This window comes from Bubalus bubalis, chromosome 3 (genome assembly GCF_019923935.1).
Source record: "Bubalus bubalis isolate 160015118507 breed Murrah chromosome 3, NDDB_SH_1, whole genome shotgun sequence".
In the NCBI taxonomy this organism is placed as follows: domain Eukaryota; kingdom Metazoa; phylum Chordata; class Mammalia; order Artiodactyla; family Bovidae; genus Bubalus; species Bubalus bubalis.
In genome coordinates, this window is record NC_059159.1 from 45,649,401 (window position 1) to 45,669,861 (window position 20,461).

Here is a 20,461-nt window from a genome sequence, read left to right on the forward strand (position 1 = left end):
CAGACAAGTTACCATTTTCAGATAACTTAAGGGACAAATTAAGCAATAATGAAATATACCAAGTGAAGTAAGTCAAAGACAAATACCATATGATATTACTTTAATTCCACATGTAAGTGGAATCTAAAAAAAATGATATAAATGGATTTATTTACAAAACAGAAACAGACTTAGAAAACAAGTTTGGGACTAACATATACATACTACTATATATAAAATAGGTAACAAGAACGGACTGTATAGCACAGGGAGCTCTAATCAATACTCTGAAAATTCTGTAATGACCTATATGAGAAACGAATGTGAAAAAGAATAGATACCTGTATGTGTATAACCGAATCATCTTGCCATACACCTGAAACTAACACAGCATTGTAAATCAACTATATTCCAGTATAAAATGAAAATTTAAAAAGAAATGATGAAGTAACCAGATCTTCAGTCAATAAACAGATGTAAACCATTCAACTAAAGAGATACCCACCCCCCAAAAAAGAGCATGTGTGAGTCTGATCATTATAAATTATCCTGATGAACTTAGCTGTATGTGTAGGGGCGTATGATTTAGAAACGATCACCCCTGAGCTTTACTTTGGTCTTGTGAACCTTCATTTGGGACTCATATGTTTTCTATATGGCCTTGCCCAGATCCATTAGCCCAGCGATTCTTTAGTGCCCACAACTGTTGCTAATACAACAATGCTGTAGTCTGATAACCTCCTTGTAACTGTAACTTCAAGAAGCAACTGAACCCCCCAGTCAACTACTGTCAGAAGATTAGCTTAACATTAACTCTGTCAAAACTCAAATTGCAATTATTTTGAAAGCAAAATTATTTCAGCTAACAGGTTAAGTCATTCTGATGGGCCTTTCAGGATTCAATTTTGTTCAAAAGTAAACAGTCTGTGGAGCTTTACTGAAGTGGCTACTTTCTTCTCTTTGGTTTAAAATCTTTTTTTTTTTTTTTCCTTAAAAGAAGAGGCACAAAGTTGATAATTCATCTTCAAAATCGCTCAGGTCAAGGCTATTTCAAAACTGCTTTTTGACACAGAACTTCAGGGTATGGGTCAAGTGTGTAGGCATTTCAGCAGATCCAATGAGGTGTCTGTTTTAGGCTTGTGTGAAGACACCTGCTGCTTTCTCCACCCACAGAGCCGCTGTTGTCCAAGACGGGGTGGCTCATGAACCAGTCAGGGGACAGGCTGGGCTTTTATCTTATGTAACAAATGTTCTGACTTTTCTTCCTTTATGTCTGGCATCTAGAACATGCAAAATTCCTTAAAAAAAACAAAACAAAACACCTAGTAACCTTTGCTTCAGATGCTTGCAAATGATCTCAATTTTGAATGGTTCCCTAGATCACTCAAAAACTCAGATAATAACTGGTATTTGAAAGGCCCAGCCAAAGGTGCACCCTAACATTCTTTTATAGAGTTTCAAAAGTGAATTTGGGGACACAGGGCCTTTGAAATGCCCCCTGGGAAAAAAAAAGCGTTCCATTTTCAGTAAGTTCAGGAAGGTTGCATACTGCAATTCCTTTTCAGAGATTCATAACATACATTTGATACATTAAAAGCTCTGAGGAGTTCTATGTAAATAATCTATTCTAACTTTGTTCAACCAAAATTTTAAAACATATTTAATTACAGAATCCTTCTACTCATTCATTTTGAAGGGGATCAAGATACGCCATCACCTTATGCCACAGTGTCATAATAAGAGTTACTGAACATTTGTTTGGTCTATTAATATAAGAGCTCTGAGAGATGGTGAAGGACAGGGAAGCCTGGTGTGCTGCAGTTCATAGGGCACAAAGAGTCAGAGATGACTGAGGAACTGAACAACAACAATTAATAGAAGAATTTCCCAAATTCCTTCTGTATTTAATGGTTTCTATAAGGAGAACCAGGAAAAAACGGGAACATCTATGATATTCTAGGGAAAACTACATATGCCTATGGAGATAGCTGGAAAACAACTACAACTAATCCCTTAAAAAGTAAGATCTGGTCAAAGTCCACATGTAACGAAGGAAATCTCCATGAAACGAAGCTTGACTTCCTATCACAGTGAGGCTCTTTCAAGGAAGTCAGCACTGCCAGAGGGACAGCTCCCCGGCTGGCTTGGAGTTTGGGGTTGGAGTGGGAAGAATCTTTCCCTGGAGACGCCAGCGTTCCCTGCATACTACTTTTCAGGCTTCAGATGCTTTATAAGAACACACATTCGTATTCTATTGTAACAGCTACGGATAACAAACAAAACTTTTAAAGTGTTAGAGGTTCTTTCTGATCCACAGCGCACACACACATGGCACTGATAACCGTACCTTTGATTTTCATCTGGTTATTGTGATTACTCCTCAGACTAGGGAGAGAAGACATTATTCCATTATTATATACCAGGCCTTATGCTAGACTCTGGACATACATTAAAAACAGGTTTTTAGAAGCACTTATACTTGACATATTTTCGTACCTTGCTGCTTTATGTTTCTCTTTCTAATAATTCAACATTAAAAAAGCAGGGCCATACATCTGACGTAAGTTTCTTGAAGTCAAACATTATATTTTGCTGGCAAATGCTTGGCTTTGAGAAACAGTCATTTTTCAGACCTAAAACTGCTTCTACACAGGGATGCAATTAATATTTGCAGGTCTTGCAAGGAGCCTGGCTCTTGCTGCGGGCAACGGGTGACGGTGCCAGCAGCGTTTTGTTGAGTCTGGTTCTTTTAATGTATCCCTGTACCCCAAATATGCCATTAGTCCCCAGTGTCCACACCGATGGGGATACGAGTGAGGATGCTTTCTGGAGAGGAATTTCAGAATCTAGGGAGAAGGAAGTAATCTGGAAAAGGTCCTTCAGATGACTTGAGTAAACATCAAATATGCTTCCTCTTTCCATTTTTTGTCTTGGCCTGTAATGAGCGTAAGGAGGAATCACAGGATAAGAAGAACACTTACTAAGGACAGATATTTTTTCAACAGTTCAAATGTACACAAGTTGAACATGATATGATTAAATAACTACGAAGATCACTCCTGGTTATTACTCAATGCCAAAGAGGGGGAAAAAACGAGAATACAACTGCACTGTTTGTGTGCATGATTTATCGTAATAGTAGGTACCACATGGTCAGAATAATGAATAGCTCCTGCTAGAATATGTTGTGCATGAGACAGAAATGTTACTATTCAGAGGAAAATCTAGAGTAAAATGCTAGGTTTTCTCAGTGATGTTGAGGTTTTATATTTGTGCACATGGCTATCACTATATTACTGAAAATCCAGAAACAGATCTGAAAAGTTCTAGTACCTGATCTATTAATTTTCCAAGAAATGTTTTATAACTTAGTATTTGAAGACTGAAGTTTCTTAATTATATACCAATCAAGTCGGAACAGATTTAAAATGAATCAACAGGAATATAATTTTCCAACTAATATAAATACAATATAGTTTTGTTAAAATGAAATTATTTAACTTTTTATTTTATATTGGGGTATAGCTGATTAACAATGTCGTGACAGTTTCAGGTAGACTCCATTCTCCCCCAAACTCCTCTCCCATCCAGGCTGCCACATAACATTGAGCCGAGTTTCCTGTGCTCTACAGTAGGCCCCTGTTGGTTTTCCATTTAAGTTCCTTTTTATAAACTGCATATTTCCCTTTTTTTCAATCCATTTTCTTTGGATTTTTTTTTTTTTTTTTTACTGATTTGTACAAGCTCTATATAAATTAAGGGAACCATTCTTCTGTTATTAGTGTTTTAAATATTTTTTCCAGTATGCCACTGATCTTTTGATACTGTTTATAATATACTACCATAGAGAAATTGTTTTTTAAAAAAAATTGAGTGCAGTCAAATGTACTCATTTTTCTTCTTTGGTTATACACATATTTGACACAAAATTGAGAACACATAATAATCATAAAGTGCTTTGCAATGCTTTTTATGTTATACATCAAGCATATTTCCCCATGTGATCAAATATCTTCTTATAATGTGATTCTGAACAGCCTCACAGTCCTCAGCAAGAAACATGCATGTAATTCAGTTAACCAACCTCCTACTGTATGGCACTTCTGGTAGTTTCTGCTTTTTAAAATACCATTTTAGGAGTATCACTGCACCTATTCTAATTCTAAAGGAGAATTGCTGCCATTACCCATTTCCAACTGCCACATATTTAAGTACGCCTTACCAAACTCCACCATTTGAAGAGCTAAAAAGAATTAACCAAATTGATACAAGCTAACCTACTGTATATGCTATGATTAAATTGCTTTGATTAGGAGTGTTATTTTTAAAAATTCACTAGCTATTTGAATTTTTTTCTTCGGTGAATTCTCTCTTCATACCTTTTCTTGTCCGTCACATATTCATAATTTCACCTCATGATTTGTAAGGGCTTTTTATATATGAAGTAGGTTAACCTTTTATTACATTTACAAAGACTTTTGGGCATTTTGCCTTTTACCATGTCCTGGCCATAGCTCTTGGTTCTGGTTAATAAACCATGAGAAGACATTTTCTATGGGTTGCTGAGAAAGAAAACTGTCTCACTCCTCAGAGAGGATGCCCAAGGACTTCTAGAAGTGAATTCTCTCCTTGAGTAAGTAAATATGGCTGCTGACTGGTAGCAGCCATCTTGCAACCACAAGGGGGAGCCACACTGAGAGTGAAGATGACCCAGAAAGCTTCCTATTGTATCAAATAAATCCTTTGGCACTCTTCACCAGAGTAAATTAAGGTTTCTTCGCCTCCCCCTCCTCTCTCCTTACCTTCCCCCTTCCCTCCTCTTTCTCCCTCCCTCTCCCCTGCCCCTTCTCTATCTCTCTCCTGCTTTCTTCCTTCCTTGCAACTGAACACAACTTTGCTACAAAGATATTTTTGAGACCCAGAAATTGTAAACGTTTATGCTGTGATATCTATCAATCTTTGCCCTTATGAGTCTTCTTTTGCTGCTTCTAAACTCAGAAAGCCCCTCCCTACTTAAAAATCAAATATCTGAGGGATTTCCCTGGCGGTCCAGTGGTTAAGACTTTGCGTTCCAATGCAGGAGGTAGGGGTTCGATCCCTGGTCAGGGAGCTAAGATCCTACATGCCTTGTGGCCAAAAAACCAAAGCATAAAACAGAAGAAATGTTGTAACAAATTCAATAAAGACTTAACAGAAGAAATATTAAAGAATCAAATATGTGCCCATGAAATGAAGTTGTTAAGATGTAAATGGTATGGACCTAACAGAAGCAGAAGATATTAAGAAGAGGTGGCAAGAATACACAGAAGAACTGTACAAAAAAGAGCTTTACGACCAAGATAATCATGATGGTGTGATCACTCACCTAGAGCCACACATCCTGGAATGTGAAGTCAAGTGGGCCTTAGAAAGCAACACTTTGAACAAAGCTAGTGGACGTGATAGAATTCCATTTGAGCTATTTCAAATCCTGGATGATGATGCTGTGAAAGTACTGCACTCAATATGCCAGCAAATTTGGAAAACTCAGCAGTGGCCACAGGACTGGAAAAGGTCAGTTTTCATTCCAATCCCAAAGAAAGGCAATGCCAAAGAATGCTCAAACTACCGCACTGCACTCATCTCACACGCTAGTAAAGTAATGCTCAAAATTCTCCAAGCCAGGCTTCAGCAATATGTGAACTGTGAACTTCCTGATGTTCAAGCTGGTTTTAGAAAAGGCAGAGGAACCAGAGAGCAAATTGCCAACATCCGCTGGATCATGGAAAAAGCAAGAGAGTTGCAGAAAAACATCTATTTCTGCTTTATTGACTATACCAAAGCCTTTGACTTGTGGATCACAATCAACTGTAGAAAATTCTGAAAGAGATGGGAATACCAGACCACCAGACCCGCCTCTTGAGAAACCTATATGCAGGTCAGGAAGCAACAGTTAGAACTGGACATGGAACAACAGACTGGTTCCAAATATGAAAAGGAGTACGTCAAGGCTGTACATTGTCACCCTGCTTATTTACCTTATATGCAGAGTACATCATGAGAAACGCTGGGCTGGAAGAGGCACAAGCTGGAATCAAGATTGCTGGGAGAAATCTCAATAACCTCAGATATGCAGATGACACCACCCTTATGGCAGAAAGTAAAGAGGAACTAAAAAGGCTCTTGATGAAAGTGAAAGAGGAGAGTGAAAAAGTTGGCTTAAAGCTCAACATTCAGAAAACGAAGATCATGGCATCTGGTCCCATCACTTCATGGGAAATAGATGGGAAACAGTGGAAACAGTGGCTGACTTTATATTGGGGGACTCCAAAATCACTGCAGATGGTGACTGCAGCCATGAAATTAAAAGACGCTTACTCCTTGGAAGGAAAGTTATGACCAACCTAGATAGCATATTGAAAAGAAGAGATATTACTTTGCCAACAGTGGTCTGTCTAGTCAAGGCTATGGTTTTTCCAGTGGTCATGTATGGATGTGAGAGTTGGACTGTGAAGAAAGGTGAGCGCTGAAGAATTGATGCTTTTGAACTGTGGTGTTGGAGAAGACTCTTGAGAGTCCCTTGGACTGCAAGGAGACCCAACCAGTTCATCCTAAAGGAGATCAGTCCTGTGTGTTCATTGGAAGGACTGATGCTGAAGCTGAAACTCCAATACTTTGGCCACCTCATGCAAAGAGTTGACTCATTGGAAAAGACCCTGATGCTGGGAGGGATTGGGGGCAGGCGGAGAAGGGGATGACAGAGGGTGAGATGGCTGGATGGCATCACTGACTCGATGGATGTGAGTTTGAGTGAACTCCGGGAGTTGGTGATGGTCAGGGAGGCCTGGCATGCTGTGATTCATGGGGTTGCAAGGAGTCAGACACGACTGAGTGACTGAACTGAACTGAAGCTCTGGAGTGGGCTGGGGAGGGGACTCAATCACAAACAGGAGAGAGCCTTTATTTCACAATTATTTCATGAATGGCAGGAAACTGTCCACTCTAGTAGATTATCCATAATTAAAGATGTGTGAAATGCCCCCTAAAGGCCTGGAATCTTTGAAATACAAATGAGTTACCAGTTTCAGCTGATGGATATGATGGGAGAAATGTTCTATTTGGATCAAACTTATGTGAGTGGACTGAATCTAAGTCAGATCCTACCTGGTCAGGCGTTAAGAAGAGTTAATACTGGAAATCTTTATGGGGATGTCTCCCCTGAAATAGCTGAATAAAAAAAAACCACTGGAAAATAATCAAGAAAAAAAATATATACCCACATACATAAAATTACTTGACTACAAAAGGCATAAGCTACAGTGAAAAGGGTATATTCTATATATTTTAATATACAGTCATAATAAATCAGCATGCATGCATGCTAAGTTTCTTTAGTTCTGTCTGAGTCTTTGCAACACTATGGACCACAGCCTGCCAGTCTCCTCTATCCATGGGATTCTCCAGGCAGGAATAAACCAGCATTTTCACACAAAGTCAGAGCAACCATAAATTGGATTTAGAGAATAACTAGAGTGCTTTTCGAATGAACAGTGTTAGACTGTCTATAAACAGCTCGAGCTTGCCTGTGAAATATTTTAGGACCATCAAAATTGACCCTTCTTTTTGGTCTTTTTCACTCATCTCAACTGGCTTGTGATCAATATTTCATGGACCTCTTCTATAGCTGCCCTTCAGGTATCCTTCCAAAAGACCCAAACCCAAATTTCAGCTGAAAACTTCACAGAGAGAACTCCTGCTGCACTGAGCCTTGAAGGAAGGGATGCATCAGCAACAAAAAGTGACTGAAGCACAGACGCTGGAGTGATGGTTCTGAAAATGCCTTCTGAATGTTCATACCCTTCCTCGCTGTGGAGTTTTTTGCTTCTGTGTTTCCCTCAGCTTGCATCGTCTCTTCCTGGAACTTTCCTAGGGTCAGCCCCTTCTCCATCTTTGTGTGTATGTGTTCGGTCCTCAGTCGTGTCTGACTCTTTGCAACCCCATGTGCTGTAGCCTGCCAGGCTCCTCTGTCCATGGAATTTTTCGGGCAAGAATACTGGAGTGAGCTGTCATTTTCCTCCTCCAGGAGATCTTCCCAACCCAGGGATCGAACCTGTGTCTCTTGAATCTCCTATATTGGCAGGCAGATTCTTTACCACTAGCCCAGCCCATTCCCCTTGATCTCTGAATGATTTTCGTAACTCAGTCCTTCCTTTCCTTCATAACTGTTACACAGTTTATAATTATTTGTTGACTTTTTTTTGGTCTTACTCCTCAATTAGAATGTATACCCCATGAGGACAAGGACTGTTTCTATTATATGTATCACTGTGTCTCCTAAGTGAAGCGAAAGCGAAGTCGCTCAGTTGTGTCCGACTCTTTGCGACCCCATGGACTGTAGCCCACCAGGCTCCTCAATCCACGGAATTTTCTAGGCAATAATATTGGAGTGGGTTGCCATTTCCTTCTCCAGGGAGAGGGAGAACCCGGGTCTCCCTCATTTCAGGCAGACGCTTTACTGCCTGAGCCAGCTGAGCCCTTGTCTCCTAACAGTGCCTGGCACTAAACACACTTGTTGAATGAAAGTATATACATTGGCTTGAATACACTAAAGATCTTTTATTATAAGTTTTAAAAAGAAGACTGTGGAAAAGCCCCATGGAATGTTTCACAGCCAAATAACCTTAGGGCTTAAGAGCTCACGTAGAGAAACAGACAAGTCATCCTGTTACACAAGAGAACAGACAAGCCAAGCAACTGATGAAACCTTCAAGAAACACACGGCAGCTGCCACACAGCTCTCAAGTCTTAATGGAATCTCAAAAATCAGTGTCAGTGGCTGATGGTTCTAGAGTAGTCTAGCATGAATAAGCACTGACTTGGAAAACTGCTGCCAATTTGTCAGTGAGGGGCCTGATGCGTGAAAAAGCCTGCTTTTCAGTGAATGTTCTATTTACATGAAAAGAGTTTCACTAAAAACATAAGTACTCATCTTAAATAAGTTGGTTCTAACTATGAAAATATGAATATTCCAAATTAAGTTCCCAACTGCTTGTTCATCCCAGTTACAGGATTTTTCACAAAAAATTTCCCCTTTTGACTCCCACCCCTCTCCCCCCAACTCTGCCGTTTTGGGACAGAAGTCAACACCTCAGTGTCACTGCATTTTATCAAGAGACCAAGGAAAATGCGACCTGTTACATCTTTACTCACTCTGGGAGCCAAAGTGACCAAGAAAGAGCCCATAAACTCTACTGTGTATTATTCCGTTTATTTCACTGGGCCTGTAGGAATAATCTGATTCCTCTATTACTGGAATGAGAGGAAAGAGGTGGGGAAAACCCTAGACTGGGAAATTCTGCCAAATTCAAATACACAAATATTGTATGCATGCATGCTAAGTTGCTTCAGTCATGTCCGACTCTTTGCGACCCCATGGACTGTAGCCTGACAGGCTCCTCTGTCCATGGAGATTCTCCAGGCAAGAATACTGGAGGGGGTTGCCATGGCCTCCTCCAGGGGATCTTCCTAACCCAGGGATCGAACCGGCAACTCTTACTTCTCATGCATCGGCAGGTGGGTTCCTTACCACCAGCGCCACCTGGGAATCCCCACAAATATTATATACTAATTTTCAAATGGACAAAAATCAAGTTACAAGGGATGGATAAGGAACCAGCTCTCGGTCAGACCACTTAGATGAACTAGCTGTTCAGGCTCACAGGCTAAGGATGACTGAGAAGACACCCCTGGGCCACAGACTGGTACCAGTTTGTGGCCTGTTAGGGACTAGGTCACACGGCAGGAGGTAAGTGGCACCAACGAAGCTTCGTCTGTATTCACAGCCACTCCCCATTGCTCTTCTGTCACCCCCAGATGTCCAGTTGCAGGAAAACAAGCTTAGGGCTCCTGCTGATTCTGTATTACAATGAGTTGTATAATTATTTCATTATAAATCACAATGTGATAATAATATAAATAAAATGTACAATACAAATAATGCGCTTGAATCATCCCCAAATGATCTCCCTCCCCGACCTCAGTCTGTGGGAAATTGTCTTCCATGAAACTGGTCCGTGGTGCAAACAAGTTTGGGGACTGCTGCTGTAATTAATGTAGTTTTGGCTTTAACTCAGCAGCCGACAGGTATTCTCTACTTTCCTCTCGCTTTGAGAGGTGATCCAGCAGATATTCTATTCTTCCAAAGGCGCACAAAACTGTTTCTTTTTCATACGTCCATGGAGTCCACTGAGTCACTATATTATGGCAAAAGGAGGAAAGTAGCTCAAAAGAGTCTCAGAGTTGCCATGTCTGTGGAGGTCTAGCCTCTAAACCCACAATCACGGAACAAGTTTTCTGGGATCATCACATTCAAGACTGTACTTATTTGGCCAGGCTAAGACCACAAAAACTCATAGCTCCTTGACTTATCTGTCAAATAACAACTACAGAAAATTGGCTTATTACTAAATAATTTGGCTTTGAATCCTTGATTTTCTTCCTCTTCCAAATACGTATGTTAATGCAGCTGTAAATTAACTGTCATCTACAGAAAACCCTGAGCTAGGTTGTTACTATAGCAAGTTCATTCCTTTCCTCTTCATCTACATGGGTCACCCCACTGATGTGACCTGCTTTGGTCAATGTGTGGTGATCTCAACAGTTTGAAATGTGCTTGTGTGGTGAACTGTGCCCTCTTAGGCCTCTGCTGTTATCATGAGAAGAACATGCCCCAGGCTCCACTGACAGCAGCAAAAATAAGCTACATGTGGAGCCAATCTGTAGTCAACCCACGGCCTGGGATGGGCTCAGCCAAAACTGGCCAAACCCTGGATGCATGCAGAATAAATAAATATTGACTGCTATAGCCACTAAGGTTTAGAGTGGTTTGGTGGGCTGAATAATCCTCCCTCCCACATATCTCCCTCTCAATCCCTGGAACCAGTAAATGATACTTCATCTGACACAAAAAAAGGACTTTGCCATTGTGATCAGGTTAATGACCTTGAGATGGGTAGATTGTCCTGGATTATCCGGGTGGACCCTAAGTGCAATCACATATATCTATAGAAGAGGGTGGCGGTGGGAGATTTGAAGAGGAAGGGGAGATGGCATGTGACTATGGAAGCAGAGACTGGAGCCACAAACCATGGAATTCTGGCAGCTACCAGAAGCTGGAAAAAGCAAGGCACAGATTATCCCCATAACCACTAGAAGTATGGCCTTGATGACACCCTGATTTTGGCCCAGTGAAACCGATTTCAGGCTTCTGGCCTCCAGAACTGTGAAAGGATAAATTCCTGTTGTTTTAAGCCACTAAGTCTGTGATAATTTTCATAGCAGCCATAGGAAACCAATATAGGTGGTTTGTGGCATGGTTATGCTAATGGTCAGCTGATATATACCCAAACCAATAATAATAATATTAGCGTTAATAATATAATGTTAATAATTATAGCAAACACATAGTAGCTGCCATATGCCAGGCACTGATCAAAGTATGTTGACTATATTAAGTCATTTAATACTCACAACCATATTATACGGTGGTGCTCTGATTTCCCTTTTACAGATGAAGAGACAGAAGAACAGAGAGACCACGGCGTTTCATTTTTAAGTGCTGAGCAGGGATTGGACCCCAAGTGCCTTGTGGTTGACTGAAGCTAAGAACTACCTGCTGGTTAGGCAGCAGTTGAGTCAAGAAATTACACAGAAGTGATTCTTCAACTCTGGCAGCAGAGTTAAAACTTAAAGGCTTCTTTCCCAGTTGGGAATAACTCTTATGCCAACTAATTACTCCATTTGCTTGGTATGATGAAGGTACCTCATTTAAATGCACACGACTAGCTCTTAAGTATTAATAAACATAACACAGCTAATAGGAAACTTAATAACTCCCGGAGCACCGAGTATTGAATCATGATACAATAATTATATTACTTGGAAAATACCATCCAAGCCACTCTGCACAGGGTATTATGCTGGGGCCCCTGGGTGGAGTACAAACAAGCAAAAGGACACTGCTTCCCTCAACAATTCATCATCTGGTTGAGGAGAGAAGACAAAATGTGCAAAATTACAAATGATCTGCAGACGAAAGAAATCTTAGAATTCAACAGCAATCTTTGACCTAAAGACCTTTTTTTTAGGGTTTTGTGTTTTTTTTTTTTTTTTTTTTTTTTAAGTATTTTTAAGTCTCTGTTGAATTTGTTCAACATTGGTTCCGTGTTCTGTTTTGGTTTTTTGGCTGTGAAGTACATGGGATCTTAACTCCCCAACCAGGGATTGAACCCACACCCCCTGCACTGGAAAGAGATGTCTTAGCCACAGGACCACCAAGGAAGTCCCTGAAGACCTCTTATAAGTTGTCAGCTGGGTGGTTCTCTGCCCTGACTCTTCCACAGAACACCTGGCAATAGTAAGACTTTGTAACAGAAAACATTGAATATAAATAGCCCTAAATTTTCTTTAGTTATAAATAAAGCCCCACAAAGGAACGACTCATGGGTTCCTCCTTAGTCTGTATAATGGACATATGCACCTGTATGCACCACATATGTGAGCATGTGTGGATATTTCTAGAATTAATGTGGTTAAAAAGAAATCACACTGAATATCCTGTTTTGTAACATATATTCTCATTTAACATTTATCATGAACACTTCGGAGAAGGCAATGGCAACCCCCTCCAGTACTCTTGCCTGGAAAATCCCATGGATGGAGGGGCCTGGTGGGCTGCAGTCCATGGGGTTGCTAGGAGTCGGACACGACTGAGCGACTTCACTTTCACTTTTCACTTTCATGCATTGGAGAAGGAAATGGCAACCCACTCCCGTGTTCTCGCCTGGATAATCCCAGGGACGGGGGAGCCTGGTGGGCTGCCGTCTATGGGGTCGCAGAGAGTCGGACACAACTGAAGCAACTTAGCAGCAGCAGCAGCATGAGCACTTGATTAAATTTCTTTATATTGTCCTTGTTAACGGCTGCTTAGTTTTCTGCTGGTTGGATGTATTATAATTTATATGACTCAATGTTTTTCTCCATCATTTTCCACTTTCATGAGAAATACTGAAGAGAAAATTCTTACAACTAAATGTTTACATAAAGTCTCAAGAATTTCCTTACTATAAATTTCCAGAAGTATAATTGCTAGATTAGAGGCAAACCCAACCAAATTTTAGATTTTTTTGGAAATACGTTGCTAAACTACCGTCTGGAAAGTTCTCACATATTTACTCTCTTGCCAGCAGAAAACAAATCCTCACAACACCGTGTAGAATTAAAAAAAAAAACCTCAAGTATTTGATAGATGAAATTGTGTTTGCTGGCCATTTTCCCCTTCTTATTCTTTTTGGTGGACTGATTGTTTATATTCTCCCTCCATTTTCTAGTATTTATTTCTTTGGAAGGGCTTTTTGTACATTAAAGGTATTTATATTCTGCACATGTTGAAATTGAAAAGATAGCATTTAAAGCCACTCTATGTTACCCCATAAAGAGAAACTGTAGGCTCTAAATATATGCAATAAATAATGATACATATCCCAGAACGTGCTGAATATTTCATAAATTTTTTATTTTGGTTAGCAAAACTTACTAGTCCAAGCAGAATGTGTTTAAATGTGTCAGGACAAAGAATATAAGCCATTTCTGACACACTTAGATTTCTTGGTAGCAGTTACGTACGTTTGCTGTAGCAAGAAAAAGCTAAAGTAAACCCTAACATCACAGCCCTTATGCTTAAACCACACAGACTCTATGATATGCCTATCAGGACATTAGAATGTATTTTGCCACTCATAAAGTGTCTTGGTGTTGTTGTTTAGTTACTAAGTTGTTTCCAACTCTTTTGAGACCCCATGGACTGTAGCCTGCCAGGCTCCTCTGTCCATGAGATTTCCTAGGCAAGCATACTGGAGTGGGTTGCCCTTTCCTTCTCCAGGAAATCTTCCTGACCCAGGGATTGAACCTGAGTCTCCCGCAATGGCAGGTAGAATTCTTTCTTGTTTTTAATTTTTTAATTGAAGAATGATTGCTTTACAGAATCTTGTGGTTTTCTGTCATACATCAACAAGAATCAGCCATAGGTACACCCATGTCCCCTACCCTCCTGGGCCTCCCGCCCACCTCCCTCCCCATCCCACCCTTCAGCCTATCACGGAACTCCTGTTTGAGTTCCCTGAGTCATACAGCAAATTCCCACTGGCTGTCTATTTCACATTTGGTATTGTGCATGTCTATGTTGCCCTCCCCATACATCTCCCCTTCTCCCTCTTCTCTGCCCGTGTCCATAGGTCTATTCTCCTATGTCTGTTTCTCCATTGCGGCAGGTAGATTCTTTCCTGCTGGGCCACCAGGGAAGCCGTTAAAGTGTCTTGGCTTAATGAAATATGTGGCAAAAGTATGTACTTTTTGAAAAAAAAAGTCAGTTTTGAAAATCACCCTTTTTTTGGGGGGGGGTGATATTTTACATGAACTATCAGCATGGCCATTAGATAGTGAATACTCATTATACTATTTTCTTTGCTGCCTTTAATATTTGTCACCCAATTGTTTCCCAAAGAATCAGAGGGAACTTACATAGGAGGTACCTAGATGACACAGTCACCCAAAGAAAGAAAGTGAAGTCACTCTGTTGTGTTTGACTCTTTGCGACCCCATGGACTGTAGCCTACAAGGCTCCTTTGTCCATGGGATTTTCCAGGCAAGGGTACTGGAATGGATTGCTATTTCCTTCTCCAGGGGATCTTCCCAACACAGGGATCGAACCCAGGTCTCCCGCATTGCAGGCAGACGCTTTACCATCTGAGCCACCAGGGAAGCCTTACACAGTCACCCAACTGAGGAATAAAGAACAGGTAGGCAATGAGGGTGGGGTGTCAGTCACACTGGAACCCCCAACTAAGAATGGTTCCTGGATTTGTGTACAAACGCGAATCCTGAGCTAACTGGAAGCTTCAGCAAATGCAAATGAGTTGCCTGGATTTCCTTATTTCATAAGGTTGGTAATTAAATACTCTCTGCACCCAAATATGCTTTTAATTTTTAAACAATAATTTTTGTCAAGGAGGAAGAAAAATTAATTGCTCAGCAGTGATTTGATGGTATTTTGCCAGATGAGCTTTTGGTGTACACCTCCTATCTGTAAGATATTTCATTTGAGTCTGGAATGGCAATCCTTACCGAGTTGTTCACTAGTTTTTAATTTAATGTAAACACCTATTCATCGAATCACCTCCCCTTCACTAATTAATTCCTTGCAAAGAGTCAATTTCTTGAGCTTCCAGCAATTAAAAAAGAAAAGTGCCAGGAAAATGTAGCCAGAGTTTTTTTTTTTTTTTTTTCCCTTCCACCACTTTTAGAGGCCAGAAAATGTTGTCATGGAGACAACAGCTGGTAGATTATGAGTGACAGGTCTCAAGAGAGAAGTGTCTTGGAAAGGGAAGATCTCAAGTTGGAAAAAAAAGTGAGAAAGAACCACTGCAAGCTCCTTCACTAAGCATTGTGGGGAGCTCAGCTGAAAGAGGTGTTTGAGTGAACAAAGAATAAAAGAAGTATTTCCTCCTTTCTTTCAACTAACATAGGAAATGTTTTTCTTCCAAAGGGGAACAGATTTCTTTTAAGCAGATCTCAAGCATATGTACATATCTTGACATAATTACATTTTAAAATTGGGATTCACACTGATGCACCAAATTGGTTGCCTTAGTAATGAGATATCACCCAGGCAACGGATTTGCTGCTCTTTCGCGAGCAAATCATCTGCTTGCAACTTACAGGGGAGCGGGCTGGGGAAGGGGTGGCAGTGGTCGCTTTCTGGCAGTTATCTGAGAGGAGATAAATAAGAAACAAATTCTTTTTGACATGTCATCATTATTTTCCAAATATGCTTTTATCTTTTTCATTCATCAGTTGGGTGGGAGGAGGAAAAGGGTAGGTGGGGGTAGGAAAAAAGAGAGGAAGGGAGGGAGGGAGGGAGGGAGGAGGATGCTCTGTCATTCCAGGGCTGCTGAAGCATGTTTATTGTTCTAAAAGGGCTTTGCATTTGTCAATATGTAAATACTAAATAGCATCAGCTATTGGCCGACATTATAAATCAACAGAAATTTTCTTCACAATAATAAAAATCAATGACTTATACTGCGTAGTTATTTTAATGGCACTGCTTAGTAACACACGTAGGGGTAACGCTTCAACATTCAAGAATCATTTACTAAATGTCTTGCAGATAGGAAATACTCCTTGGCTTCTTCATAAAGAACATCCATCCTTTCCCATACCTATTTCCATTACCACGACTTACCAACAAATGTTTGACACACTTTCCTGGGGGCTTCCCAGGTGGCACTACTTGCCTGCCAATGGAGGAGATGTAAGAGATCGGGTCAGGAAGATCCCCTGGAGGAGGACATGGCAATCCACTCCAGTATTCTTGCCTGGAGAATTCCATGGACACGGAAGCCAGGTGGGCTACAGTCCAGAGAGCTGCATGGAGTCAGACATGACTGAAGCGACTTAACATGCATGCACACACACTTTCTTGCTGGAGGATTTTGATAGTGGGTGTTTTTCTTCTCCTCTTATACTCTGCTTTCACCTCAATCAGTTTTGACATTCTGGTTATTAATAAACCAGTAGTGATCTCCCAATGGCCAGATTACGTGGGCACTTTCAGCCCTTTATTTTGCTGCATAACTCTGTGTTTGACACTGCTGATCATTCCTTTTTCCTTGAAACCTGCCACTTCCTTTGCTTCCCTGACTCATACATCCAACTTGCTGGGCATCTTGACTTAAATGTCTCAGAGGCACTTCGAACTATACTCGAAGCTATTAATTTCCTCCAAATATGCTCCTGCCTCTGTTCCTTTTCTCTCTTTCTCAGTTGTTAGTGGCACCAGCTGTCTAGGAACCTTCCTCTAACATTGAGGGGGCAGTTTTTATATTAATAATCCCAAGGGCTAGGACTAGTCTACATTTATTACCAAACACAATACTGAATATTTTTGTTTAAATATTTTTGAATATTTTTGTAGAAACACTTGCTCCCTGTTTTTGTCATAGGAAGTTTATAAACAATAACCACAGTGACAATTAACTGCTATGACACCAATGACCCAACTCGAATGAATTCAACTTGTACAAATGGTTTACGGAATAGAGATGTAGAGCCATCTTCCCTACAAATGGCCTTTGAGTAAAATGTGAACTTGACAGAGCGGTTCTCAAACTTTCTGGCATCTCTCCTTCATCCAGAAGGGATAGGCTACCCACTCCAGTTTTCTTGGGCTTCCCTTGTGGCTCAGCTGGTAAAGAATCTACCGATAATGTGGGAGACCTGGGTTCAATCCCTGGGTTGGGAAGATCCCCTGGAGAAGGGAAAGGCTACCCAGTCCAGTACTCTGACCTGGAGAATTCCGTGGACTGTATAGTCCATGGGGTCGCAAAGAGTCAGACACAACTGAGTGACTTTCACCTTCACTCACTTCATCCGGAAAGCCTTCTCTTCCAGCTCAGGTAGGTGGCTGGTCTCAGCCCACCTGGCAGTCATTACCTACTCAACAGAGTCATAATTACTCAACTGCACTGGTCTGAGTGCTAACACATCACCCTCCTGACTGGGTTGTCAGCTTCCTCTGGGTGAAGCCCTGTCTTGTTCACTGTACATCCCTCTTGAGTAATGAATGGGAAAGTCCATGTTTATTACTCATTGAAAATGCATGAGTGCCCTTCTCCCACCCAACCATACATCACAGTGTTGGAAAAGACACTTGCTACCCATTTCTTTTCACCTCCTACTGAAAAGACATATCATCATTTGATCAAGGGCACATTTTTCTTTATTTCTTTCAGCCATGGTCAAGCAGCATATTTTTAACCATAAATATTCCCCATGAATAAAGCAGTGAGTGGACTGGCATTGGGGGCAGAGACCTCCCTTATCACCCAGGAAAGCCTCCCCCTCCCTTCCTGTAATTCGGCTTATTCTTTGTCTACAGTCATCCACACACACCTTTCCCAACCTACTCATGGCTTGCAAGTCACTTTTACTACAACAAACAAAAAATCTCTTCTCTTGGAGCATGTAATCTCTGTAAAAGAGTCACTGATCATTTTTCATTACCACACACATGTCAAGAGCTGATTCATATAGGAAACAGCAGTTTTCTTCCCACTGTAGTGAAGATATATCTTAGTTCATATATCCAAGAGTCAATGACTCAGACATCACTGGGTGTCTACCCAGATCATTTAATAAAGGAATTTTGCCAAATTACCTTCTTCTTTCTCTCTGAGCATGATGCCATCATCATCTTTGTGGCTGGTTTTACAAACTTATCTTCAATAGTGTAAGTCACGCCTATTTTTCCTATAGGGAGGGAGTGCACACTGAACGATGCTACTATGGTCTAAGTGAACCATGGAGAAGAGCGTGCATGCAGAAGGCTGGGCCACTGGGCTCAAACCCCAGCTGTGGGGCTCACTATTGGTGAGATTTCCAGCAAGGTACTCTGGCTACTCAGCTGGCTTGAGATCCCTTTCTTTTTAAATGAAAATAGTGATAGACACTCATTTACAGAGATCTTATAAAGATTCAGTTAATATATACAAAGGGCTCAGAATAGTGCCTGTCAGCCAGTAAAGATTACTGTATTAGTAGGTGTCTTGGTTTTTTTTTTTTTAATACTTTAAGGGCAAAAGTAATTAATTTCATATGAGAGATAATTATTTTGCTTTTAGTCTGAGAAATCAAACACTTGATTGGTTTCTCAAAGAAGCTGGTAAGCTTTGCTTGAAAAGGATGTGAGAGCCCCATAGCTTCATGCTACTATTTGACAAAGTTTCACAATAAACAATATATCAAGGAACAGGGGCAAGTGAATAACTACACCCATACAGTCTAGTTTTCAGATAATGATTCTATTCACACTTTTCCTCTGGCTGATTTACAAAATTATTCTACTCAGACCTATACTAATCTTTGAGATTACTTATAATTCATAGTGATGTTATTATTCCCAGTTTCGGAATTTGCTGTTTTCATGACATATTCATGTTTTAATGAACCACCTTTAACTCTTCACAAGATCTTTTGTGTGTTTGGGGCTATAATATAATCCAACAATAGGAGTGTGTAAAATGCAAATTTAACAAATATAAGAACATACAAATAATATTAAGTTGCTAATCAGAATAAACCAACCAGGCCAGTCTTTAAAATATACATTTTTTAAGGATGAAATGGTACATCACTGGAAATCATAATTAATGTGATAAAGATCAGTGTGTTTCATTCTTGAAAGTGCCTTAGCTCGAATCTCTAACCACGTGTAGAAAGACATTTCTAAGTCAACTGGGAATAAGCAACATAAACTACACATCAGGTTGTAGGAATGTGTAGGAATTGTTGTTAATTTTATATAGTATTATAACAGTATACTAAAATCCTTATCTGGTACTGGTATGTAAGGACAAAATGATAACATAAATTAGATTTCCTTTCAAAAACACCAGTCCAAAAACACATAAAAACATGTGGTGAATACTAGATAAAATAAGAGTAGTAAAAGACTGATCCTTGTTCAAGCTAAGAGATGGGGACACTACTCTTTCTACTTTTGTGAATATTTGCTATTTTTCACAACAAAAAATATCAAAAAGAAAAAGGAAATACTCTTTTTATCAAGCTACATTAAAAAAGTGACTGCTCACTAGACCCTCCAAATGCAATAAATTCCAGAAATGAGAAATAGTATGTTTAACATTCCATGATCAAAATTATAGTAAAACTAAAAATTAATTAATTCCAGACATCCTGGAATGTGAAGTCAAGTCGACCTTAGGAAGCATCACTATGAACAAACCTAGTGGAGGTGATGGAATTCCAGTTGAGGTATTTCAAATCCTGAAAGATGATGCTGTGAAAGTGCTGCACTCAATATGCCAGCAAATTTGGAAAACTCAGCAGTGGCCACAGGACTGGAAAAGGTCAGTTTTCATTCCAATCCCAAAGAAAGGCAATGCCAAAGAATGCTCAAACCACCGCACAATTGCACTCATCTCACATGCTAGTAAAGTAATGCTCAAAATTCTCTAAGCCAGGCTTCAGCAATACATGAACCATGAACATCCAGATGTTCAAGCTGGTTTTAGAAAAGGCAGAGGAACCAGAGTCAAATTTTCAACCTCCGCTGGATCATGGAAAAAGCAAGAGAGTTGCAGAAAAACATCTATTTCTGCTTCATTGACTATGCCAAAGCCTTTGACTGTGCAGATCACAACAAACTGTGGAAAATTCTTCAAGAGATGGGAGTACCAGACCACCTGACCTGCCTCTTGAGAAACCTGTATGCAGGTCAGGAAGCACAGTTAGAACTGGACATGGAACAACAGACTGGTTCCAAATAGGAAAAGGAGTACATCAAGGCTGTATATTGTCACCCTGCTTATTTAACTTATATGCAGAGTATATCATGAGAAACGCTGGGCTAGAGGAAGCTCAAGCT

General features: G+C 40.3%; 1 protein-coding gene across 4 annotated transcripts in view; it reads right to left on the reverse strand.

The window, feature by feature from the left end:
* MYO1D (myosin ID) overlaps positions 1-20,461 on the reverse strand; it is a 361,342-nt gene that overhangs the window by 165,082 nt on the left and 175,799 nt on the right. The window contains exon 17 of one of the 4 annotated variants that reach the window (XM_044939541.2): positions 478-1,277. The exons of 2 other annotated variants lie outside the window; for them this stretch is intronic. In XM_044939541.2, the coding sequence (XP_044795476.2) occupies positions 1,260-1,277 (18 nt within the window). In that variant the 3' untranslated portion in view covers positions 478-1,259. Of the gene's footprint in view, positions 1-477; positions 1,278-1,319; positions 2,915-20,461 lie in introns of those variants that run through there. One more of the 4 variants, XM_025281062.3, reaches the window with a different exon arrangement.